Source organism: Alligator mississippiensis, chromosome 14, assembly GCF_030867095.1.
Source record: "Alligator mississippiensis isolate rAllMis1 chromosome 14, rAllMis1, whole genome shotgun sequence".
Classification (NCBI taxonomy): Eukaryota; Metazoa; Chordata; order Crocodylia; family Alligatoridae; genus Alligator; species Alligator mississippiensis.
The window spans coordinates 29554844-29581574 of NC_081837.1; the positions used below are offsets into that span (position 1 = coordinate 29554844).

The 26731-nt window shown below is 52.5% G+C and overlaps 1 protein-coding gene across 5 annotated transcripts in view; it reads right to left on the minus strand.

Annotated features, from left to right (window-relative positions):
- Window positions 1-3285: 3285 nt before the first annotated feature.
- Window positions 3286-26731, minus strand: part of MLXIPL (MLX interacting protein like) — a 42554-nt gene continuing 19108 nt past the window's right edge. For 4 of the 5 annotated variants that reach the window (XM_059717322.1, XM_059717321.1, XM_019492541.2 and 1 more), the window contains 16 exons: window positions 26017-26123; window positions 25676-25758; window positions 25112-25201; window positions 24071-24115; window positions 21203-21401; window positions 20279-20359; window positions 11419-11618; window positions 10395-11001; window positions 9614-9678; window positions 8522-8696; window positions 7743-7855; window positions 7418-7537; window positions 6611-6738; window positions 5991-6114; window positions 5105-5234; window positions 3286-4479 (listed from right to left, as the gene is read on the minus strand). In XM_059717322.1, the coding sequence (XP_059573305.1) occupies window positions 4358-4479; window positions 5105-5234; window positions 5991-6114; window positions 6611-6738; window positions 7418-7537; window positions 7743-7855; window positions 8522-8696; window positions 9614-9678; window positions 10395-11001; window positions 11419-11618; window positions 20279-20359; window positions 21203-21401; window positions 24071-24115; window positions 25112-25201; window positions 25676-25758; window positions 26017-26123 (2389 nt within the window). In that variant the 3' untranslated portion in view covers window positions 3286-4357. Of the gene's footprint in view, window positions 4480-5104; window positions 5235-5990; window positions 6115-6610; window positions 6739-7417; window positions 7538-7742; window positions 7856-8521; window positions 8697-9613; window positions 9679-10394; window positions 11002-11418; window positions 11619-20278; window positions 20360-21202; window positions 21402-24070; window positions 24116-25111; window positions 25202-25675; window positions 26124-26731 lie in introns of all 5 variants that reach the window. The other variant, XM_059717323.1, reaches the window with a different exon arrangement.

A 26731-nucleotide genomic window follows, 5' to 3' on the forward strand; every position in this document is an offset into this window, starting at 1 on the left:
TTAGCAGTGAAGAAGGTTTTCTGGATATCCAATCTAAACTTATTTTGCTGCAACTTCCAGCCATTGGACTGTGTCCTCTTCTCTGCAGCAAGAGAAAAAAAGTGTTCTCCCTCTTCTTTATGACAGCCCTTCAGGTATTTGAAGATTGCTATGATGTCCCCTCCTAAGCACCTTTTACGGAAGTGGAATATGCCTACCTTTCAGCCTTTCCTCATATGACTTGCTTTCCAAGCCCTTTATCACCTTCTCCATGTCCTTTTTAAAATGTGGAGCCCAGAACTGCACACACAACTCCAGACCCAAAGGGCTGTAAGCATCTCCAATGTCTTCACAAAAAGCTCTGCCCTCCCCATAACTGAAGGCAAAATTAAGGAACCCTGGAAGGGGTTTAAAAACACTGTCCATATGGCCTGTGCTGAATGTATTGTCTATACCATTGATTGCCACCAAGACTGGTTCGAGGAGAGTGACTGAGATCCAAGCCCTCCTCAACCAGAAGAGAAGGGGTCATTCTAACTGGCAAGATAACACCTCATCCCAGTAGAAGGAGACATCACCACTTCAAAGCCCAAGTTCAAAGAGGATCTGGGAAATCAAAAACCAGTAGTGGCAAGATAAAGCCACAGAGATTCAGCTCTTATGCTGAGAAACATGACATACAGGTTTTCTTCCAGACAACAAAAACCATCTATGGTCCAATCTTCTATAGTCCCACTTTCGTGTGATTGCAGAGCAATTGACTTAATCTTTGTTGCCTGTCAGGTCTAAAAAACATGTTGGGAACACCACCAGGACCTGCATGTGTCCTTCATTGATCTGACTAAGACCTTAGACTCCATTGATCACCGAGCCTTGTGAAAAGTACTGGCGGGTTTTGGATGCCCTGTAAAATACACCAAGGTTCTGAGGCTTTTCCATAACCAGATGACTGCAACTGTTCTTTGTAGAGGATCAGAGACAGATCCATTTGTCATCCAAATGGGTCAAGCAAGGATGCATCACTGCCCCAATTCTGTTCTTTTTTTTTACTATCATCCTGGTTCTTGCTAAGGACCACCTGTCTTCCCCAATCAACAACGAATACCCAGTTGATGGAGGACTTTTCAATCTGGGATGTTTTTGCCTGAAGAACAAAGTATTCAAAACAACTATCCTTGACCTTCAATATGCTGACTACACCATCCTTGCGCACACTGAGGAAAACCTCCAAACCATGCTGGATCTCTTTGCAGAAGCCTTCTGAACTTTGGGCTTCTTTCACCATCAAGAAGACTGAAGTGCTCTATCAACCTGCTCCCAGCCATAAATGTGACCCCTGCCTCCACAAGTTACCAGTGAGGGGAAGAACTCAGAGGTAATCAAGCCCTGCCCTTACTTTGATAAACATCTTTTTCAGAGAGAGAACATTGATGAGGAAAACTAGCATAGGGCCCAATGCCTAAGTGCTTCCTTCAGGAAATTGTTTCAGCTTGCTTTTACTGATCATAAGTTCCAGAAAGACACCAAGATTCAGGTCTACAATGCAGTCATCATCTCCACTCTCTACAGATTTGAATCATGGGTGACCTAACATTGTCATCACTAACAATGCCTCCAGAAAATCTTTCACATCAGATGGGAAGATTGCCACACAAATGCCATCATCCTTCAGGATGCCAACATTACCAGCATTGCATTGAGGATCCTCCAGCACCAACTTCACTGGACTGGACATTGTGTGCAGATGACCAACTCTTGGCTCCCCAAACAAGCGCTGTACTGCCAGCTTACCTGCAGCCTGAAATCTCATGGCAGCTACAGGAAATGCTACAAGTACACATTGAAGGCATATCTCAAGAAAATGGATGCTGACATCAAGAGCTGGGAGGAGCTGACTGCTAACTGACTTCAATAGCACTTCAACCTCAACCAAGTGGCAGCCCACTTTGAGGTAAAGTGTCTTGCCCTTGAAGCAGAGAAGAGAAAGGGGAGGAAGGAAGAGGAGAGAATTCCCAGCCTATGGCTTTTCTCCCCTGTGGAATGACCTGCAACTTCTGTGGATGGATCTGCAGTTCAGGGATTGGCTCTTAAGTCACCTCAAAACCCATCAATCAGCCATGGTAGAGATAATTCTTGAACTGAGGGATTGCCACCCCTGGCAAGGTGGCCTCTCTCCATCCAGCATAAAAAGCTCAGGAGGTTAGTGTCTTTATTCCCCATATAGAGACAGGGAAACCAAGGCATGCAATGATGTGACTGGCCATGGAGTCAGGCACAGAGCCCACAGCCTCCATGCCCAGGGCAGGGCTCTTTCCACAAGGCCTCTGTGGTGACCACAGCTCAGCCTGTCACATCCTGTCTTCTGGCTCCACCAGCTCTGGCCAGCTGTCAGTGGTTGTTGCAGAAGCCCCATGCAGACTGGGCCCTAGTCCCTGGGAGGAGGATTTAACACTGTCTATCAATCCTAGGTTCCAGGGCTGGGAAGAACAAGGAGCCCTTAGGGCTCCAGCATGGACTGGGAGAGCACAGAAGTTGTGGAGAGGAGGCTGGAGACAAGTGAAGGGAAAGGCATAGAGGCAGGTACAGGGGTGGCACTATGGGGAGGTGTCACCCCTGTGGTCAGGGATTGCCCTTGTTGTACCCATGTGCATAGGGCTCCTATCTCCTCCCCTCCCAAGGTGGTGATAGTTCTCCATAGTTCTTTATGGCACTTTCTCTGCAACTGTATAACACGAGAGGTTTTTTTCCCCCAGTGAGCAATGCCCCTTACAGTTCCTGCACCTCTGGTGTGGAGTTTGTCTTTTCAAACCATCCATTTACATAATGTGTTCTGCTTATGACATGATTAATACAGAACCCAGTAGGGCAGGGGTTGGCAACCTATGGCCCACAGGCCAGATCTGGCCCCCAGAACCTTTGGATCTAGCCTGCAGATTCAGGGCTTTGGTGGCACTCGGTGGCAGGTGTGTCTTTGCTGGTGTGCTTCTCATGCCACAGTGAGGACGAACACAGGCCCTGGCTGTTTTCCCCATACCACCAAAGGAAGAAGTGCTGCCTGCAGGCACTCTCCCTTCCCTTCTGCCTCCCCCCACCCCTGACGTAAGACACAATCAACAGTGGCAGGTAGCACCCACCTTATTAACTCAGACCTAGGGCATGTCATTCTGGCCCACAGTCAGAAAAGGTTACCTACCCCTGCAGGAGAGGAATGAGTCCTTCAGCACGTTTTAGGTAAAAGGAGACCATTTCACATACTGATCTGAGGGGAATGATTTGTTCCTCGAGTGAGAGATATTAAAAACCACATTGTATAAGGTGAAAAAAAACAGTCTGTTTATCACACAGAAACTCTCCTTGCATACAGAAACAGGCTTAGCATGTAGCATCCTATATTGGCTCATAGGAAAACTTCTGCATTCAAGAACTTCCCAAACTAACAGAGAATGTTTGTTTGAGATACTGTCATGAAGGGGAAGTCCAGCAGCTGGTCCAAAGATGAGGGGCAAGAAAACATATTTCACATAATGTAGGGAATAGAGCAACAAAATACAACAGGAGACATTACTGAGCAGCCTGATCATTCAACTGAACACAGAAACAATATGAAAGGGAGACTGTTTTGAGTCAGTACAGTATTCTTCACTCCAGAAGCCAGCTTCTGAGTTTGAATGAGACTCAAAAAGCATGGGGATTGCACCTGAGATGTGAACAGAACAACTACTGCTTAGGATTTGATATGCAGTAGCCTAAGTAAGCATTCCAGACTATTGCGGACATGAACATTTTTGCTGTAGGAGCCCTTTCTCCATGGCCACAGATGACAATCAAAAATACTCAGAGTCTGGAGAGAGCTGGTTATGCAGAGCCTAGGGCTGAACACAAACTGAAGATAGCTGCATCTGCTGTAGAAGGCTTGGATGCTGAGAACTGACCATCTTTTGAGGTACAATTCTTTCCATAGGAACACAGAGTTTCCAATACCAGACTTGTCATTGGTGACTCCTGTTTCTTGGCAGATAGGGGTTGAAGTTTCACTGACTTGTGCTGGTTCTCCTGCAGCTCTCCTAGTCTCCATTTCGCAGTGCCTGTGGTGCCAGATTTCATGTATTGCTTCAGAAGATGAGGCTGCAAGGAAAGTGAAGGCTCAAATCCTTCCTAGAGAGATCCAGGGCTGCCCAAATGGCTTCCTACCATAGTCATCAGCTGCTGACTCATAGCCAAGTGGGAAGCTGTAGAAGGTGCTCTCCCCTTGAGGGGTTTCCATGCTCCTCTTAGTTGGCAGGACTTCCACCCTCCCTGCTGAAGGCCAGGGGTTGTTCTGCAAGAGTGAATCATCTTGCCAACGCTGTTCTAGGCTGTGAAGTCCCCTGCTGTGTAACTAGGATGAGCTGTTGCTGGGGTTGGCCCCGGTCACTGCCTGGGTAGCCTGCTCTGGTATACATGCAGGGTCTGTCAGGATGGAGGTGGAAATGCTTAGCTCACGTAGAGAGCTCAGGACAGCTGAGGAAAGAAAGCCAAATGGGACAAGTCAGCCTGCTCTGCCTGACACACTACTGAAGGCCAGCCAGTGTGCTTGCCATGGGCATAGGCACTACCAACTGGGGCATCTAGCCCCACATCCTGACAGCACCCAGTGTCCATTGCTGCACAGGACAGTGCCAAAATCCCCCATCAATAGGCTGCTCTGAGATAAGCTGCCTTTGAAGAGGGTGTCTTTCTAACCCTTGGCAAGACAGAAGGATTTGGATCCTAACATGTTCACAGATCTTCCCATGACTAAACCTTTAACAAATCCTGCTACACTTGGCTTTGGTATGATCTTTCTAGCAGTAGTGAAGTCCACAGGCTGATCATGCTGTGTGAAAAGTATTTCCTTCTGTGGTGTGCAATGAGCTGAACAGCCTTTACTTCCAGCTGTGGAGGGAGACAGGGAGAAAGGGCCATTGATGCCTCTGAGCCACAGCAACATCCAAGTAGCAGCCCCGATTCAGTCTTCCACTTTTAACATGGTTGCCAGAACCACAACTCAGTATGACTGCTTTCTTGATCACAGCCTTAAACCCTGGCTACAGAACTAGTCCCAGCCCTCCTCATGGCAGCTAAAGAAAAAAGTGGAGCTACGTACTAGGTCGAAGCGTGGGGAGGGAACAGTACTGGTCCAACCAAGCGAGAGATGTATGGGTAAGGCTGTCCATACTAGCTGTGGAGACCATGCCATTGAAGGACTCAAAGAGAGGCCGAATGATGATGCTGAACTGAATGGGCACAACAGTTAAGGACCAGACCTTCACTTCCACAACCAGGCACGGCAGCCCCCATGTCCTGCCCTTCCCCCACAAAGGCTGGTCTCACCTTTTCCCCCTTGTTCCCCACTGGCTCCTTGGGAAATGACACTGCTGGGGTGTAGAGCTGGTTCCACCCTGTAGGCAGCACACAGCCATTGCTTCAGCTGCCAGAAGCAGGGCCATCCCTAGGGCCTTGTGCTTTGCCTCACATGGACACCCTATCGGTGCTAGACCCTGGCTCATCTGAGATGAACCAAGTAGGATTGCTAGATAGTCTTTAGACCAGTATCAGGGCATGGGGGCTACAGAGGGTGAGGACAGCAGGAGCTGGAGCATTCAGGGAAGATCTGGGGACTGACACAGGGCAGAGAACTTGGGTTTCCCATGTGTGAGGGTATGAATGTGCCTGGCACAGAAGCCATGGACTCAGAGCCATGGACTAAGCTCCAGAACAGGCCTGGGGTCCTGGCATCTCAGCACGAGGCAGCAGCTGGAGCTGTGGAAGTCCCAGCCAGGTGTGTCTTCCCCCTAGGAGCTGACGGAAGAGAGAAGGGGCAGGAGGGAGAGGTCTGCCTCCACGATGCGCTATATCACAGTGGAGACTTCTTTGCCCCCTCCCTAAAGGCTTCCGCACATTTTCTGCAGGGCCCCCGTATTTGGAGAGTGGGTGGCGGGTGGGCAGTGCTTGTGCAAGGGAAGGGGCAGGAGCTTGTCTCTAAAGGATACAATCCAGAACTTCCAGTTCTGCAGGGTGGAGGAGCGGACATACTCATCAAACATGCTGCGCATCTGGTCAAAGCGCTGGCGGGTGATGGGCACCCCTGTGGCAGGCAGCTGCTGCTGGCACAGGCTGCAAGGACACAAGAAGTTGTTGTCTTGGTTGATGGGCACTCACAAGGGGGGTCAGCACTGAGGCTGAGGGTGGCCCTGCCCTGCTCTCCCCAAAGCTGTTGGGGGATGAGCCTCAGGTTTAGCCTGTGTCAGGCATGCAGGGTTCCAGGGCTGGAGAAGGGGAGCCATTGATGTCTGCACCCCTCCTGTTCAACAGCAGCAGAGCAAAACCATTTAGGACAGGAAGCAGTCTTTCAGCTGAGATGGGTCAATCAAAAGGTAGGACCTGCAGCAGCACAGAACTCCCTGGCACCACGCAGGGCCCTAAGGGCAGCACTGGGGCAGAAGGGAAAGTGTCCCTGACTGAGCAATCAGACCCCACAATGCACTTGGCTTTGTAGCTCTCCCATTCAACGTGCTGATCAAGCCTGACTCTAGTAGCTCAGGACATCTGATACTACATCCTCTGCCTTGTCATGGTTACTGCCCTGCCCTCCCCCGCCTGGTTCTCCTACTTGATTGCAGCATTGAGCTCCTCGATCTGCTCTCGTAGCCGCTGTGCCTCGTCCTGCAGGGCAGCCCTCTCTTGCTGCAGTTTGCAGATATACTCCGCCGTCTTCTGCAGTGTAGTGGCCTTGCTGACCTGTGAAGCCAGGCAGGGGACTAAGTGTTGGGGATATTCATAAGCCCTTTCCACTGTCATGTTGTTGGCAGGGTGAGCACCCACAGCCACCTGGGGTTGGTATGGCAGTGACACAGCTGTAGAAGCCAAGGGCCTGAGTGGGGCTGGTTGGCCAGTGCACCCTTTGTGTCCCTGCTGTACATAAAATCATGTGTCCCAGTACCAGGCTGTGGTCCTGCTCTACTGCAGAAAGCCCACAAGCCAGGCAGACTACAAGCCCCCAACCAAACCTATGGCTTTCTCTTCCATGCCAATCCTTGAAGAGCTGCATGTTTGCCAAGGCCACGGCCATACAGCCTGAGGCCTGAGACACAATGCTATTTCAGAGGCCTTTGGCCAGAGCCCAGGAACTGCTGTCTCCTCTTCAGCCCACGCAACAAACAGCTAGGTTACAGACACATGGTGTTTGGGGCCCAGCCCCAGCTCCATACCCCTTTGAATATCCACAGGAGCACCGGGCACAGCACTCCAGACCTGTTCAGCGAGGCCAGAGCCAAGTGACACTGGGGATCCCACCCCAGGGGAAACTCTGGGGAACTGAGGCACAGCTTTCCGTGGATGTTCGCTTCCCTTTGCATGGCAGCTGCTGCTAGAGCTGCCAGTACTTGCCCCGGTACCCGCTCTGGCCCTGCTCACTCACCTTGATGCTGGGCTGGGCACTTAGGGTGCTCACCAGGCTGTGCAGTGTGTCAAAGCCCAGCTTGATGTTGAAGCGTCTCTTCTGCTCAGCAGAGATGTGTGTGATACGACGGCTCTCAGTCTGCAGGACAAGGTCAGGGTCATGCACCATGCAGGGAGGATGAGGTGTCTTCCTGCTTGGAGACAGGTTCAGGACAGGCCCACCACCATCACAGTTGGGGAGGGGTGATGGGACAGGTATGGGAGTGGGAAGACAACAGGGCAGGAGTGTGATTCCTGTTTCCTACTGGGGCCAGCAGCCTGGTGAACACCATACCCATCCATACCTTGCTAGACTCTGGCCTACTCCGGCTGGGCATACTGTGATGTGGTAAGATCCCAGGGCTCAGTCCTGCAGTCAGCACTGGGGAGGCTCGCCCAGGCTTTGGCCAGTCACTGCCTGCAAAATGAAATGAGAAACTCTTGGAAGGCTCCTGGGAGCCAGGGGCTGAGGAGGCAGCAGCATGCGGGACTGGGACTGGGGCAGACTGGGAGGATTATTGCCCACATAGGGCCAGTTATTGCATGCAGGGCCTTTTTGCCCCTTTGCAATCAAGTGAGAATGAGGCAGCAAGCCCAGCTCTGTCACTGAAGCAGAAGGACAGTCACTGATAATGCCAGGACTGCTGAGAAAGGCACCACCTTCTCAGAAAGCAATGCATGGAGCATGGTTGACCTTGGGGTCATGGGCATTCCCTCTAGGCCAGGGAGAAATCTGTTCTCTAGAGCTCAGTTCATGCCAAGTATGTGCCTTGGCAGTGCTAGTCTCATCCAAATAATGGTCTAACTGATGCTGAACCTCACAAAAGGTCAGTGCCTCAGTAATGGCCAGCAGCAGTGAGCCCCACAGGCTGGACAGGACAGCATAGGAATGGAGTCATCTTTTTCCTTCAAAGGCAATACAAGGGCTGGTAGGGGGGAGAGGGAGGGAACCCTATCAGCTGGATCTCAGGTGTGTGACACCAGCATCTAGCTCAACTCAGGATCTGAGGATCCCTTCTCTGTGGAAGATTTCCCATCTGAAAGGCTGTTCACTCTGATCATAGAAGAGGTATAAGAGACTCACCACATGCCATTGTGGGGGACAGTCGCTCTGGCTTGGGGATGAGCGGGGAGCCTGCCTGGGCACCAGCCAGTGTGACAGGGACAGACTGGGAGGGACTGGAGCCTGGAGAAAGACCTGGACTCAGCTGGACCATTCTGGACAGGAAGCTAGTGGGGCCTTCAGAAATGGCAGCTTGCTGCAAAGTGAAGCCAGGGAGAAAGAGCAATTTGAATAATCCATTTGGGGACCTGAGAAGAGTGCACTGCCCAAGAAGGCAGAGAGGGCATGGGGGGCTGCGGCCTTACACCAATGCACAGGTGTTAATTTTTTTTTTTTTTTTTGTAAAAATATATTTCTCTATATAGGGTTATATATATCTATTCTCTAACCTATTACATCCCCAAAAGGTTAAACCGATCCTGTTACAGAAAACTGCACCCACGCACCCGTACAAAGGCCCACTGAATATGCTCTCAAGCGTGGACCGTAGCCCAGCTCTAACAGACAGGTAGACCCAGGCCCTGTCCCTCCAGAAGTCTGCATGCAGTGAAACTACACCAAGCCATAAAGGGCAAATGGAAGAGAAAGAGCCCCAAACTTCCCAGAAGGTATCAGCAACACTGTACAAGTACAGTGGCTGGACATGGAACAGGCCAAGATCTCCTTCTCAGAGAGCTGGCTGCTGTTGCTGAAGCACTCCCCAAGGAAGGCAGCCCATGAAGGACTTCTGCACGGCCAAGGGGACCTGTTTGCTGGCAATGGGCAGGACAGCAGGAACAGGGGGTTTCTTTTACCTCATCAAATGCTCCTCCTTTTAAAATATAGGATGTAAAAAGCACCATGAACTCAACATGCTTTGCTGATGCCAAGCCCGCCCCTGACAGACCCCGCTAGTCCAGGCCAGTGCCCCCACAAGCTCTGCCAATGCCCAGCCCTACCCTGACAGACCCTCTATTCCAGGCCAGTAGTCCCATATCTCCACCCTTTTCCCATGCACTCCACCATATGCCAGCCCCAAGTCCCTTCCCCTCAGCTGTGCTGATTGTGCACAACTGAGATACATGACCTACATCCCTGCACCTGCTGCAAGGTGACTTGGCCCTGAGCTCATACCGGTGATGTGGGGATGAGCCCAGAGCTGGAAGTGCATGACGGGTCCAGAGCTGGCTCTTGTTTAGCTGCAAGAGAGAAAGAAGCAGGAGAGAAGGATGTGGCATGATGGCAGAGCCAGGTTGATACTCAAATGACCTCCCCCTCAACAGCGCAAGGAACAAGTACAGCCCCCAGCACAGGCTGCCTGCTACTCCAGTGCTCCTGGTAACCAGGCTGTTGGCTCAGGTCAGACTCTGACCTCACCCCCTGTGTGGAGGCTCCCCTGTATCTCACACAGAACAGCCCCCAATGGCCCCAACTCCAGTAAGATTCAATCATGTGACTTTAGCCTGTGAGTCTGCAGAGCTGGGTGATATGCCCCCCTGCCCACAGCTGTGCCCTGTGGGCTAGGGCTGGGTTGGAAACAGGGTTTAGTGCTGTTTCCTTGCAAACTAGTAAGGGGCAGGTACTGAATTGTAACCCTCTGGACTGTTATTCGGAAGAGGTGAGGACACCTACTCATAGTACACTATAGGATGGGAACATTTGGAGGAGGGATATGAGGAACCTCTCCTGCCAGCCAAGGGTTAGGCAGTACTAAGGGACTGCTGTGCCTGCCCTGCAGCTCCTGACCATGGCACAGTTCTCTTGGACTATTGACTGGTTCTCCTATTTCTGAACCATAGCTGGTCAGCAGCCACCCTGCCACCTCTGGGCCCCTTGCCTTCACCACCTGCTGAGCCAGGGACAAATGGGAACCTTGCAGAAACAGGACATGGCAAAACAGCCCCTCAGCCCATACCTGCAGTGAGGAGCTGGGCCAGGCAGGGGTTGGGTGCTGTCAGGAGCGGTGGCACCGGGAGCGCTGTGGCTTTCTTTGTCTTGGTTTTCTCTGGCTTCCCCTTTGGCTGGCTGCCCCCACTCTGGGCCTGCCCCTTGTGGGGGGCAAACCTGGGGCCACTCAGCATCACAGGGGGAAGATGCGGGGCACTAGACAGAGTGGAGTATCCTGTGGGCAGGAGATCCATGGTGTAGCCTAGGCCTGGTCCATGCTGAGTGAAGCATGGCATGGAGAGAGATGAGGATGGGTGGGGGATGAGTGAGGAGCCACCAGTGGAGCCAGAGTAATGGAACTTGGACCTTGGTGTTGACGCAGGTGGGTACAGGGGGTCGTGGCCCAGCAGGGGTGCATGGGGTGGGGATGCTGGGGTGGAGTAGGGAGGGCTGAAGGGCTCCATGCTGAGGCACTTGCTGGGGAACCCATACTGGAACAGGGGTTTAGGCTTGAGGTCAGTGCCCAGGCTGCTGTGACTCCCGCTGGAGGAATCCAGGGGCAGAGGTGCTGGATGGAAGCTGGAGCTGAGGAAGGAGCTGTGCAGGCCGAGCTGGGAGGTGCAGTTGCTGCTGGACTGCAAGGGACAGAGAGAGACAGATTACAGAGCGCTCACTCCCCAAGGATGAATCAAACTGGGACCACCACGGTAGGGGAGAAAGACAGTGAGACAGAGATGGAGCCCACTGTATGGCAGCAAGATATCTCATAGCATTGCCATAGAAAGTTGTCATGGAACCCAAGCAGATGTGGGCAGATGTAGTCAGTCCCCCAGTAGAACAACCACAGGGGCAGGGGAAGTAGAGCAGACATACCCTGGAGATTTTTAAAAAAACATCTTGAGGCACACTGTGCTGGGCTCATCTGACCCCATCAGTCTTTCCTGCCCAAGTGCAGGGGGGCTGGGCCTGATGATCTTGTGAGGTCCCTTCCAGCCCCTAACATCTAACATCTATATGCTACCTTCCCCCCGCCCCTCCAAACGCTTGCTCACCTGGAGAAGGCCATTGGGTGAGATGGGGGCATCCACATGGCTGGCAGGCAGAACCCTGGGGGGCATCATCATGTTGGCATTGGTGGTAGCCAGAGCACTGCTGCTGCTGTACAGAGTTTCACCAATTGTTGTAAAGCAAGGCTGCTCCTGGTAGCCCAGCTGCATCTGCGAAAGCAGTGGGCGGTGGCTAGAGAAGAGATCTGCAGAGCAGGACAGAGATAGTAACACAGCTCCAGCAGCAGCCCTTGCCCAGGCCAGCAGGGACACTTGGGCAGACACAGGCTTTGCCTTCAGAGCTCTGGCCAGGCCAGACTAATGGGCACCCAGCATGATAGTCTGCCAAGGTAGCGGCCAATCCCTGGGGCTTCAGAAGTTGTCAGGGAAAACTTGTCACACACCTGGTTTGCTGTGCAGGGACCTGCATGGAGAAGACTCATGCATGTGGCCTCCTGCCATATGCACGAGTCTTTCTGAGCCCACCATGGTGCCCAGGCACCCTGGACCATTCCCTTATTGTCACCCCATTGCCTTGGACAGGGGACTGCCAGCCTGGTTCCTGTCACCCATTCCAGGTATCCTTTTCAAACAGAGAAGCAGCCTTTTCCCTGAGAGGGACCAACCCATCCCATGGTAGAGGGTGGGAGATCCAGTGGCCTCTTTGGGCATGGAGGAGGCTGAAGATGGCTGCAAGTTTGGGGCTAGGATGTGCTGGGGAGACAGTGACTTGCTCACTAACGGTTCTGGAGCTAGCTGGGACTAAGGGGCCTCTGGGTCTCATGCTTGGAGCTAAGCAGCAGGGACCTTCTCTGTCCATCTCGGGCTTCCGAGCGCAGGGCAGTGGAACGAGATGAGAGGCTCCCAGCTCTGCGCTGTGTGGCGGCAGCAATTGTGAAATGCTGGAGTTTCTCATGCAAAAAGGAAAGGGGCAGCTCCCCGCAGCCTGTGGGCTGTGGGCCCAGCCACGCTGCACACAGGGAGAGTGACAGGAAAATCGTCCCTGCCCTTGGAACAGCTACTGCCGAAGGCAGGCCATGACCCTCCTTTCCCCTTTCACCTGCTTTGGGGCGAGGTCAGACTGTGATTCATAGATTCATAGATTGTAGAGTCAGAAGGGACCATGAACGATCATCATGTCTGACCCCCTACCCCAGGCAGGAAAGAGGACCGAGGTCAAATGACCCCAGCCAGGTGACTATCTAGCCTCCTTTTGAAGGCCTCCAAGTCAGGTGATAGCACCACCTCTCTTGGCAGCCCGTTCCAGATTCTGGCCACCCTTACTGTGAAAAATTTCTTCCTAATGTCTAACCTGAATCTACTCTCCACTAGTTTGTACCCATTATTCAAACTAGTGGAATAATGTGGCACCACCTATTCCCCCACTCCAGCCTGCACTGGCCTGGGAGCCCTATGGGTTGGAAAAGACATTTCACCCAGCTCTGCAGCCCCACCAGCTGGTATGGAAGGGCTGTCATGGGGCCAGTATGTACAGGGTGGGGTGTCACAAGCCAAATGGGCCTTGGAGGCCCTGGAGCATTAGTCTCCCCCAGCTCAGCTGTTCAGCTTCCCCATGCTGGGTGGGCTGTTAACTCCTGCAGGGCATTCCCATTGCACCCGTTTCCTTGTAGCCCCCGTGAAGCCCCTAGCATGAGTGCAGTAGGGGCTCAGTTAATGCATTGGCCAGCCCCAGCAGGTGCCTGGATAGGCCCTTATTTTCATTTCAGGCTGCCAGTGCCCCCACAGTCGCCCCCAAGTTCTCCCTTGCGTGTGGCCTGTGGCTAACCACATCCTATGGTCTTCCCGAAGCCAAGCCCCGTGACCCTGCCATGACTCCACTCTCCCTTCCTGTCCCCTTCCCACAACCCTGCTTCTTCCGCAGGCACAGACAGGCCATGGCACAAAATGCTGGCCTGACAATTTTCGGCCAGCCACCTCCCTGGGGGAAGCGAGCTTCAACCCAGCCACTTCAACCCTCCCTTCCGGCCAGTGTGTAGAGCTCCTTGTGACTGTACAGTAAGCCTGTCTGAGAAGCCACCAAGCCTGGCTGATCTTGCCACAGTCACAGCCTTTTGGGAAGGGGCATGCAGCAGGTCTTTGCCCACAACTGCTGTGCCACCTGCCCCTCTGAGAGGCTTCACTGAAGGTAGGGTACAGGAGTGGGAGCTTGGAATGAGTTAGCCTGGATGCACACACTCAGCTGAGGGTGTCACAAGGCCTTCAGTGGTGAATTGTGGTCTAGCGCAGTAGTTCCCAAACTCTGACAGATTGCACATGGCTAATTTAAAACGATGCAACCTTTAGTACCACCAGCAAATTGTTCAATTCAACCTTAAGTACCACCAGCAAATTGTTGTCCTATAAGTGAAATATAATAAATCTGTCAACGTGTATCACAGACAGGTTGTCTGTGTACGATGGGTGGTACCCATATCACAGATTGGAAACCGCTGGTGGTATTTCCTGGAAGGAAGGTGGTCTCAAACCATGTAGGAACCTATGAATATAAGGACAGCAAGCTGCATACAAGGGGTCACTCAGGGCGCATGCACACGTTGCTCTAGCAGTGGTAAGGAGTCTCAATCTGATTAGTCTCCCTGGAAAGGGGTTTGTTGTGCTGAGACAGTAATACAGCCCATGCCTCAGTGCTATAGATGAAGTCACTGCCATCCCAGGAGCTGACTGACAGCTGGTATGGCCCACAGCCAATGCTTCACCAACAAGGTGCTTCCTTCCCCCCTTCCCCATACACTGATAGCCACCACCATGGCATTCAGTCCATAGGAAACAAGTGCATGTGCCCCAGAGCAGAGAGAGTGCAGGGAGCCTACAGGGCCTGTCTGCTAGTCCTCTGCTTTCCTTTCCACTGTTCAGTAAGGGCTGGTGAAAGCAATGGGCTCTTAGAGTGAGCCCTTCACCAGGAGCCTGAACTCTGCTCGTTCCAGCCCCATCATCCTGGGCAAGTGCATGGCCACATGGACCTCCTCTCACCCCAGAGGCCAAATCTGAGAGAAACCCCCCCCCCAGGCACTGTGTTACCAGATGTGCAAGAATGACTGCACTAAGGGACTGAGGATCTGTCTGTCCTGGTTTCAGCCAGCTCCACACAGGAGCAAATCCTACCACTAGCTTGCCCTGCTCAGCCCCACTGTTTGATCCTTGTATGTCCATGGGGAATCCCTCAGAGAAGTAAGTCCAGGTCTCTATGGGCCAGACTAGCCAAAGAGCTCAGGAACTAGCACCTCCCACTGCAAAACAACTGAGTAAATATTCTTGGAGGTTCAGTGGCTGATGTGAGGACCCAGCATCTGAGCCCTGTTGAAAAGCAGCCTGTGGTGCTGAGAGGGCTATAAAAACAATCCCACTCTCGGGTACCTGGTGTCACCGAGCAGAGGCAGCTCCCCTCACCCTGAAATCTCCTCGCAGCGAGCCTGAGGGAATAGGGCCATCTGGGGCAGCAAGCTTGCATGATGCAAAAGAAAATGATTCCCTTATTACAATAACAGGTAACCCCTGGAGGCCCCACAGCTCCACACTCCCCATGTTTAAAGCCACCCGATCCTAGCCTTAGGAGGCCTCCCTTTTGCCCTGCAGTGTGTGACATTAGCTCTAAAAATATTAATTCTTGCTCTGCCCTGGGGCTATTTGCATCTGTGCTAGGTGAGTGCACATCTCCCAGGCTGGCTATTTTAGTTAGTATTTTATACCCAGTGGGCAAAGAGGTGAAAATAACTCCCAAGGGCCAAACTTTTTTTGTTTTATAATATATTTTGAGTTCCAGGTCAAATTAGCCAAATCAGTTCCAAATCATATTGATTAAGCAAACACCGTGTATGGTGCTACAACAAGTGAGCATCCTCCATCCCAGACCTCTCACCCTGGGACTTCAGGCGCTCCCAAATCCATTGGCAGGCATCTTACATGCAGGCCCAAGCCTGGAGGTCTTGGGGTTCAGATGCCCTCAGATACTACAGGCAAGGTAGGGCAGGAACAATCACCCAGCTGTGCCAGCAGCTGCCTTCTAGCCATCTCTGGTACACTCAGCCATGCTTCTCCACACTTTGGGATACATTCGGGGTGGCCTGTTTCGTTAATCAGTTCACTACATCTCAGCCATAAAAAGTGCTAAGCACATTCTTCACCCACAGAGCAAACCTCTCCACCTGCACTGCACTCTGTGAAGGGCCCAGGCTGTTGGCATCGCAGGGTTCTGCGTGTATTTATAGGCATTCCTATGGTGCTCAGCACTGCAGATTCGATTCCTCTTGTGGCCTCTCCCACAGCACTGTAGAGACTGGCAGTGAGCACTGCCCAGTTGCTCCCTTGCGTGTAGGCTGTAAGCTCTAGGGTACCCTGCACCTTCCCTACCTTGACCAGTCCAATGACACCTGTCTGTCTGCACTGCACAGACCTCCTCCCTGAGTCCTGGCACAGGGCTCATGGCACCAGCTCCACAATGGTGATCCCAGCCAGCCCGAGCTGGGGATCGAGCTCAAAGAAGTTCATGCTGGCAGTGCGCACCCAAGCTCTCAAGCATTTTGTCCTTGTGGGAAGGGCTCTGGGCTGTCCTCAGGAGGACGTTGGGGCAGTAACATATTGTGGGGGTGCAGCTCCTCTATCGTCCACCTTGCTCCCAAATTGAAGACACTTCATTGTCACCTCCGGGCATTAGAAAGCCACCCCCCAATCCCTGGGGGATGGTGATGCTGTCCTTTGGGCAGTGACTAGCTTAACCCAGTCCCTGGGGTAAAGGGCAGTGTCCTACCTGACGCAGGGTGCCAGCAGCACTCCGAAACCAGGCCCAGCTGCTCCCTTGTATCTGCCATCAGGACTTCTCCATCTGGCTCAGACTCCTCTCACACACAAACACACAAAGGGCACAAAGTGGTTCCTTATTTGGGATTGGCTTCTGCTCTTTGACTGACAGGGGAAAGACAACATGACACAGCCCATGTCATCATGGACTCAAGCGTCAGGTCTCTGTCTTGGGGTTTTCTGGCAGCAGAGAAGAACCGACTCAGCTGACATTAGTGATGGGGTCAACAAGACCCTTTGGGCCTCAGCACTCATGTCCAAGCCTGCTCACAGCCATTTCTCCAAACACCATGGCAGACAGTATGTTTCTGTCTTCCATCCTGGGAAGGCATCCTCCAGAGCATCCAGAAACCAACAAGCACTATCTTTTTCAGTGGAGCCTAGCTCTTAGTCATCTAAGCCAACCAGACAGACTATCAAGTGTGTTCATACCCAGCAGATGCTGTGGAGAATGGGACTGCTCCAGCCCTCCTGGAAACAATTTTGTTGCACATACATGGGGCTCAGTTGCTTTCAGAGGCTCTGCTCCTACTTCACACAATCTTTGGGGCAAGGCTCAGTATAATAATCAACCTACTTGCATGCACTGAGCAATTTCCTACAATACCACTATATACTCCTCAAGTCCTCCCAGACCCTGGAGCCCTGGTCAAGTAAGAGCTGCCTCTCCAGACCCCCAAAAGCTCATTTATGCTTCTTGACAGAAGAATATTTTTCTCTGTGGCTGTGGTCAGCAGAAATACTTCAGCTTTTGACAGCCTCTGTACAAAAGAGGCAGCAGCACAAGCCCAGGGAGAGACACAAGCAACTGAGATGAACTGCTCCTTCAGGTCCAGACTTGCTGACTGGTCACCCCTTCCATCCAGCACACCCTATTCCCACTGGGAGGCCTGGGAAGCAGGGGTTCCCAGGCATTTCCAGAGTCTGGACTATTGTAATAGAAGAGCATCCCATGGAGCCCTCACTTTCAACCTTCCCCACCGGGGCAGTCTCATAGTACTGATGCAGAAACCACATCAATTACACACATGGAAGAGGGAAGGGAGGTTTTGCTTCACTTAAGGCAATTTAGTGGCTAGAAATAAGAGCTGCCATGTTCCAGCAGGCCATGATGTGCATGTGTGGCACACAGCTGAGCAATGGCTGTGGCAGGAAGAACCAGCTGAGGGGTCACGCTTGTGGAAGAGGAGGTGATTCTTTCACAGAAAACATTGAGTTTTTGCAAAAGGTTTGGGCTGAAAACCAACATATTTTGGTTCAAGCTGGCACCAAGGTGTCTCACGGGGATGGTGGTTTGGGATCCTATGGCTCTATTGGCAGGCCCACAGCTGCGCTGTGCCCATCATTCTCCTCTCAGGGTAAGGACAGGTTGGTGGCAAGAGCCGTGGTCTTCTGTTCCTTGAGAGATGCATTCCAGGCAAAGGGACAACAGAGTCATGAAGCCTCAAGACTGCCACTCCCAAGAAGGACTGGAGCACCATTTTGAACATCATATTAGTATTTGTTGTGCAGAACAGACAGTTTCAGGGAAAATCCTATTTCCTCCAAAACCCACTAAAAATAGTTTCAGCAGGAAATTGTTGAGCAGCCCTAGCTCCCAGCTGATCTGACCATAGGTGCCCCCAGCAGGGATCCCAATAGGAAACAATGCTGAAGTACAGGCTGTGCCTAGCTCCTAACTATCCTGGCATCCCTTGCTCGGGGGCACTGTAAAGAGTGAATTTGGGGGAGTTTTCTTTGATGAGGTCCCCACGAGCCTCCCTCCGGTATCTCCAGCCAGTGGCGGTGCTGTTGGGCATGGTGGAAGAAGGCAGACACTTCAGGGCTTCCTTAGTGTTCTTATCCCCTTGCGGTCCACCTCATCCAGAGAGTGCCCCAAACTGCACCTGCAAGCAAGGGCAAATCTGCTGCCCCCACCTCAGTCTTCTGCCAGCATCTGGTCTTGCATCATCCAGCAGTCGGATGATGACAGATCACTTGTTTCCTCTGAAGGAGGAAAATAGGAAGTGGATACTGGCAGCCGAAATCCAAGAGGCCCAGTCCAACCAGCTCCTACAGCAGCCTTCGCCAGCCATGGTCAGCTCTAAGTTCACACGGAGCACAGAGAGCCTCCTGCAGGCACATGTTCTGGAGGTGTCCCCACCATTCAACTAGGAGGGGACTCCCAGCTGGCGGAGCTCAGTGTGGGGATGCCACATGTTGCTTGGCCCAGGACACAGCAGGCTACAGGGCAGTATAGATGGAACCAGGCTGAGCTATTCCTGCTTTTGCCCTTTTTCCTCCCTCCCTTCCCTCAGCCCCTTCACTCAGTGTTTCCCAGGACATGTCTACACAGATGTGACTAGTCTGAACCTAGATAGCACAGGGATCAGTTGGAGTCTGGCCTCAGCAGCTCCGAGCATGCGTATCTTTGCTCTACACTGCAGCCACTACTGCCATTACAGCCCAGACATACCCACCTTGTCCCTGCCCCTCAGTATGGTCAGTGCCATCCAAGTGCAAACCCTTCCCTCCCGGCCCATTGCTAGTATTGGTATAGCCTTCATCCCAGGTCTTTCTCTCTTTTCCCTCCCACCTTTTTCAGCTCCCCCTTTCACCAGGCTCTCACTCTGAGGCTCTTCCCATCTCCTCATTGCCCCCAGCACTGCAGGTTCTCTCCTTAACCTGACCCACAGCCAGGCCACACTCCTTGTGAAGAGAGGAGGCCTAAGGCACATATTTACATGCCCCCTGGATGGGGCAGCTGATGCTTCCTACCCTTCTTTGCCCCTCTGCTTTCTGGCTGGACTCATAGAAAGGCTGCTTCTACTCCAGAGCACGTAGCATGAGCACTGCGGGGCAGGGGCCAGCACTCATTGTTGCCCTATAGATCAGCCCGGTCAAGCCTTGTATCCTCCCTCCTCCCCCCAATACAGGCTGGGGGTGAGCTGCTTTAGGGATCCAGAATTTTATGGCACCGAGTGGATTCATCCCTTCTCTCTCTCTCTCTCAGCAGAAACAGCCCAGTGAGCTGGAAACTCTGTTGAGGGGTATGTTAAACTGGCAGCACTGGGCAGGAAGGCATTGCCCAGGATGGGGAGGAACAGCGTCTGGGACTGGCAACCCACCTTAAAGCTACTAGGTGGTGCCAAACAGCTCTCCCCACCCATCTATCCAGGACCAGCTCCCACAGGGGCCTTGGGAGCTGTCACCATCATTGCAGCTCTGCTTCCCTTCCTATCAGACTTAATGGAGAAGCCATTACAGAGTTCCCTATCTGCTTGGGCCCTGAGCCATTTGTGGGTAATCAGTGAGATCTCTGTTCCCTAAGGAACCCTCATTCCCCAAGATCAGGCCAAGGAGCGTAGGGGCTGCATACCCTGGAGTACTCTACGGGCCATAAAGGTGAAGATGACTTTCCCCCAGCCGCCTCCTGCCCCCATCCCACTTGCTGAGTCCACCACTACAGTGGAAAGTTGCTCCCTTCCCCTAGAGATTTCCTCTTTCTTGTGGGGAGAGTTTTCCTTCCTCTGTCTGCAGCCAAACCCTCTTGTGGTTTCACATTCCTGTAAAGAAGGCTACATTTGGAGAAGGTTGGTTTTCACAAGCCCTGCCTTGAGCACCCCCCTCCACTCCATCAACTCACCTTCCAGAGGTCTGCCCCACAGACCCTCCACCGCCCTCCCCAGAAGCTTTCCTCCTCTGGGCCTGCTCTGGGCCCTATCCCTTCCCTGCATACCTGGGCTCCTGCCTGTCTGTCTTTGCTCCTGTTGGACCCTCCTCCCAGATTAGCATCTGTACATTTCAGCTGTATACCAGTTCTTCCTCCTTCAGTTCATTACTGTTACAAGCCAGGGGCCCCTGCAGCACCCACAAGCTCTGCACAGCACCATACAGCCCTTCATGTCAGCCAACTCTGCTTCAGGCCACAGGGAAGGACTCAATTCCAGCCCACTTGGAGTTGCATTGGGAGCTGTGCCCATGGGACTGCTTTCCCCATCCATGCTCCACACATCCAGGTTACACACCAGCATTATCAGCTCCAGTGGCTGCAGCCAGGCCTGGTTCCTACCTGAGATTTCCATGAAATCATCCAGGTTGGGCTGCAGTGGGGTCAAGCCAGGCTGGATCATGTCAGCATTGCCAGTGTAGGCTGCAAAAGGGCAGAGCCAAACCATCACTTCTTGAGTTCCCCTGGCCCTGTTCCAGTTCCCAGGGCTCCCCCTTCAACTCCATCTACTTCTAGTGTCCCTGGCTTGCTCCTGCAAGCTCCTTAATCTTGCCAGATCCCTGTGTCCCACACCTGTTATCTGGCTCTCACAGAAGAGTGCTGGCATGAGGCCTTTGATGAGGCCTTGTGCCATTAGACAATGAAAAAGGAGCATCCTAGGCCCTTTCTGGAGAGACCTGTCTGTTCTGTTGCCAGCACTGGGTAGACACCATTCCCATGCCCAGGATCATCTAGGTATAATCCCACCTGTCCCTTTACCCCTACACACTGGAGCTCTCAGAGGCCTGAGGCTTCCATCTGCTCCATTAGGAAATAGGCACTTCTCCACCCTGGGGGACTGATGCCCGCTCCCTGCTGGTTGAGGACGTGGGAGGGCACAGGAGGGGTCAATAGATGCCCTGTCTCCTGGCAGGTGAGGAAGTGGCAGGACCTCCCAGGTAAGGAGGGGTCCAGGAATGGAGAGTGAAGAGCAGATCTGAAGGAGGGTACAGTAATATATTAATAACCAGAACTTCTCATCCACAAATCAGAAAGTGAGTTGGGCCAGCATCAGCTCAGAGCAGAAGCAGCCAAGAAGGGACAAGGTACATAGAAGGGCACAAGCTGATTGAATGCTAGGCAACTGGTCCTCACTGACTCTGGGGGGGGAGCTAAAAAGGGGCTAAGAGCATAACAGCAATTATAACATGGGCTTAGGTTGGCACCCCTGGGGCCCTCAGCCCTCAGTGAGTATCACTGAGGGAACAGTGGTCTGAGGCAAAGTACCGTCCTCTGGGAGCATCTGGTGGGAGCTGGGGGTCTGTGTCATGGTGAAGAGCGTGTCCGAGATGTCCGAGAGAAAGCTGTCCAGGTCAAAGTGCTGCCGCCCTTCAGCCTCCTCCTCTTCATCCCCTAGCAGCATGGGTACCACATTGGAGAATAGCTGGTTGCACCATTTCTCTGTTGGCTTCCAGGCACCCTCATCCTGCACAAGAGACAGTTGGTCAAAGGGCACCTGGATACCTCTCCCCAGATACTCCTCATGCTTCCTGGTGCCCTTATTGTGCTGGGGGGCTGGTGCTGCTGATTTTAAGATAAGGTGTGAATGTGTTTTCCCTGTACCTTCTGGCAAGCAGGGTGTGCCAGGAAACACAATACAGCAGTGGTCACCAACCGGTGGATCTGCTCCATCGGTAAATCTCAGAGCCTCTTGGTGTTGATCTGAGGCTGGGATGGGGGCTGAGTGCCTGCATGCATGCACACGCACACCCCAGCCCAGCAGGTCAGTCCATGAAGAAGAGAAGGGGTGGGAGCTAGATCAAGACCCTTGCAGTGAGGGACAGTGCCGCAGGGGCAGAAGCAGGGGTAAATTGAATAGGGCCCCGGCCAGGTGGGACTTACCTGCTGGGGAGGTATACCCCCAAATAATTTTTTCTCCCTCTGCCTTGATCTGCCCCCCATCCTTTTCCTCCCCACAGACTTACCTGCTGGGCAGAGGGGCAGGGGGTAGTGTGGTGCATGGTAGGTCTTGGGTTGCTTTTAATTATTTTATACGTATATATTAGGGTTGTGCAAAACGGCACCGTTCCGTTTCAACTTACGTTTTGACATTTCTATGGAACAGCATTTCATTTCAAATTTCGTTTCGATTCAAAACTGTTGTTCTGGTTCGTTTTGTCGAAACAGTTTCACTGTTTTGATGCTGTCTCGACGTTTTGTCCATAGGCTATAATAGGGGAGCTCAAAACAGCCTATAACTTTGTCATTTCTGGCCTGACTTGGATGAAACTTGCAGGAATGGTAGCCCCTTCTGAGGGCACGAAGCCTGCCAAGTTTCAAGCAGATAGGTTTAGGGATCTGGGGGAAACAGCACCTCAAGCTGTGGACAAGTAAAACTCTTGACATTGGTGACTGAGTGTGTGTGTTAAGGCGCAGCAGAGTGAAAGCTGCAGGGATGGTGGCCCCTGCTGAGGCCATGAAGCCTGTCAGCTGTCAAGGAGATAGGTGCAGGGCTTCTGGGGCCCTACACCTCTCTGATCACAGGCAAAACTCATGACATGGGTGCTTGTGGGACTGCATCGGTCTTGGGGCACAGGGAGGGTGAAAACTGCTGTTGCAACCACAAAGCCTACCAGCTGTCAAGGAGATAGTTGCAGGGGGAGTCTGGGTTCTGGGGCCCTGCACCTCTAGCTGCTGACAGGCAAAACTCATTACATGGGTGGGGGTGGGTGACACTGTGTGTGTGTTAAGGTGCACCCTCACCCAACTGATGCCAAGGCAGAAAGCAGGGCAGTTCAAACAATGCTGCCTTTTATGCAGCTTTTCCATCCCTCCCCCAGAGCACTGGGATTGGAAGAGGCCTCAGGGAAGGATGAAAGTCACTGGCCAGCTACACAGTCAATAATGAGAGCAGTCCTTCCCCTCCTTCCCCTTCCCTCTCCTTACTTTAGTTTCTGTTTCCCTGCAGGCAAGCCCAGCTTAAGCTTCGAAACTGAAAACATTTGGAAAATTTCGAAACGTTTCGACTTGCCTCGTTTCATTTCAAGGCTGTTTCAAAGCTCTCTGTTTCGTTTTGATTTTGCTGTTTTGAGCTTGAAACAAGTCAAAACGAAACTGCCGGCGAAATTTCACACAGCCCTAATACACACACGCACATATATGTGTATATATGTGCGTGTGTGTGTGTATACACACATCTTCTATCATAAACTTTCCATTGTGCCCTTAAACTGCATTAAGAAACTCGAGCACCTGTTACAATAAATGCACCCACACCCCTGCGCCCCCATGCACCCACCCACTGCCCTTCCCTAACCCAATTGCAGTCCCTTAGTCCAAGCCCCGATTTGGGGCTTATATTCTCAGTTCATTCCCTGTCCTTGTTACAGTCGACGATGCTGTTGCTTTTAAATGCCAAAGGTGATCTCCTACTTTAAAAGGTTGGAGACCACTGCAGCACAGGGTAGGGGCAGAGGGGTTGGACCCTCCGTAAGCAAATCCCTCTGAGGACTTTCAGATGCCATTTTCCCACAGACCGAGTGGAGAGCAAGCAGGGAGACCAAGTGCCTAGTCTGCCCCTGTCCCCAGATCCCCCATGGATCTGTCTAGACTTCAAACCATTCCTAGAGGCAATCCCAGGAAGCTGGAGAAATGCCTCCCCTACCAACACCAATGTGCTGTGTATGGGGCTTAGCCAATCAAGTGGTTTGAACAGCCTGAACTTTAACCCTTTGTAACCCTGACATCGCTCCTTCAAAAAGCAAGGATCCAGCATCACCAATTAAAAGTTCAAAAGTCAAGAGCTAGATCCCCCTAAATCATGAGGCTGGCTGAACAATCATGAGATGATTCTAAATGTAATCGTCGGTAGGGACTGTTTGCCCCTTGTGGAATCGCATTTCCCAGCACTTCTCTGCAACCATAAGGCTACAAACTATTTAAAAAAAATTAAACAAAGCTGAGCCTTGTACAATTCCTTGCTTCTGGGAGGGGGAGTTTTAAGAAGCCACCAGCTATTTCACAAATGATCAGTGATCAAATCATGGGAGTTGGTAATGCGGCAGATCTACAGCAAGGAGCCACTTCACCCACTGCACCCCAGCCACCACTTCATATTCCTCCCTCCTGCACAGGCCAGCGCCACAGGACACTCACCTGCTTAGGACTGAAGAGCTCACCCTCCCGGCTGGACTTTCGGAGCTGGAAGGAAACACTTCTATTAGGTCCTCCTCAGGGCTGGTGTGAACGGTACATGAATCATGCAGGGAGCACCCAGCTGGGCAGTGCATCCTAAGCAGCCTGCAGTGTGGGAATGCACCAGGGCAAGAGAGCCTTTGGGCAGAGCTAAATTCAGGCTCAGGTCTGCTGAGAGCCATCATGCAGCTAGATGGGGACTGAGCCCTCACCCTCATGATAAGCCCTTTGGTCACCCTCATCTCAGTGGTTAACCCCAGGCATTACCAATCATACTGTGATCCCAAGCCCCTCCCACTGTGGAGTTGCACCATGGTGTAATTCTTTATTTGTTCTTATCCTATAAGAGGGATTGATCCTTTCCCCTTGGATGCTAATGGCAAACTCCCATGGGCTCCAATGGGACCACAACTGGTATGCCTAGGGAATGGACGGGGGCCATCACAGATCACTGCCACACTGTGCCCTCCTTTGGCAGCAGTTCTGGCTTACTAGACCAAACACTGCAGCCAGGAAGCAGAAGGAAACAAGACTTGTCCCCCAGCTCCAGCCAGCCATACCACATCCAAGTGAGAGGGTCAGACAAATGGGCACAGTAACCCAACATGAGCACTGGGTGGCACAAGGGCTTCACACAGCACAAGGCAATTTCTGGGGGAGCCATGGGGTGGTGGATTTTCTTCCCAGTGTCATCCGCTCATGGGGTGAGTGGTTGAAGCACAGCTGCAGGCCCCACCACTTTCCCTCTGCATCTGCAGCAATGGGGCTTCTGCTATCTGCTCTGCTCAGTGCCAGTTATGTGCTGTCCCAGCTCCCCGGCAGACTTCACCATGGCAAAGGGCTTGAGGTGGACAAGAGCTCTGTCTGAGGGATCAGCTCTGGCTCCAGACACTTCTGGCACATCCCATGGCTATACAGGCTGTGCCCCAACCTGCAAGGGCCCATCACTGCCTTTACAATCCAAGCAGAGCAAGGGGCACAGCAAAGAAGGGAGCAGCTGACCCGTTTCTTGTAGTAAATCCTCCACTTGTGATACTCCTTCATCACCACCTCAATCCGGCGCTTCCAGTAATTCCCTTCCAGCACAACAGCCTAGTGGGACACAACCGACACACACATCATAACACACTCCTGCCTAGTAGAAAGGCCAGCACAGCAGAGGCTGAGAGCTTCCTCCAGTGCATCCTTTCCTACAGCACCCACTGCTGGGAGAGGCAGGGGCTGGAGTAGCTGGGAGCTCCCCCGCACCCAGGGCTCCTGCTCTGCCCACTACAATGCTCTCAGCTGGGAGAAGCTTGATCCAGACATCCCTGCCTGTCCTGTGCCTGGAGCACAGCATGGCTCCACCTGGTTGCTCAGGATCTAGGGCTGGCTGTCCTGGATCAGAACAGAGACCATTTTCATGTAAGAAATGTATTGGAAACTGGAACGTGGGTGTAGTGGAGGAGCTCCCATCCCATCGACACATGCTGCCCCAGGAGCTGCGGGCTCTCAGCCCACAATCCATTGGCTGCTCCAGGTGTAGGCCCCTCTCCAGGTGGCTAGGAAGAGCCACCAGGCACATACCTCTGGTTTTCGGTGCTCATCAGCCTCAGAGCCCTCCAGGGGAGTCACAAACCCGCACACAGGGTTCTTTCTCCGCTCCACATCTACCACACCAAAGAGCAGAGTCACAGTTTATGTGCCACAGCAATGCCCTCCTTCCCCCCCTCCATCCTGGGAGAGGACCCCTCCACAGCACCCAAACAGTCACCCCTCAGGAGTCCCTCTTGTGGGATGAGAACTTGTCCATCAGCTCTTCAAGAAAGAACCTTTTCGTGTCCCCATGAATCCCACCCCTCAATCTGAAAAGAGACACCTTTGGAGAGGATTCAGTGCCCTCCAAGGGCCTAAACCCTTGTACTCACACTGAATATACCAGGCTCTCCAGATGGCATTATTGAGGCGGATTTTATCTCGGCAAAGCAACCTCAGACCCTTGAAATTCTTCCACTTTGGAGATACCAGCTTGCCACTGAAATAACAAACACAAGACAAGCAGATGGGACAGGACCCGGGAGAAAGCACTTCCTGGCAGGAACTTCCAGCCAAAGATCTTACAGTGCTTTACAATCAGCAACAGGGACACTCTGCCCCCCCCCCCCCCCCCCCAACCCGCACCTGCACCCGATATGAGCTAGGTGAGGGGTATATAGAAATCATATCCCGTCCTGAATTGCAGCCACTTCTGGGGTGGAGCACAGCAACCAATAAACAGCCTCTAGCTATATTAAGGCTGTTTATGAAAGGAAGACACGATGTGTAGCCACCTGGTGAAGGCTACACAGTGAGGGGCATGGGCTCTTGGGAGCTGGCGCAGAATTACCAACACCTGTGCTGCTCTTTGCATGACACTGTGAAAATCATCTGAAGATGAGTCTATTAAATGAGTCCATTACAAGTCCAAAAGAGTCTATTAAATATTTTGCCCTGTTGCACAAGCTTCATATGTGACCTCAGACTTCAGGTGCAGTCTGCATGCCTTAGGCATCAGGGGGGTATAGGACATGGCCAGTGGATGGGCAGTAGACAGGAGTTGTCTGAGAGAGGAAATAGGGCAGGCAGGCTAGGTAGGAGATGGAG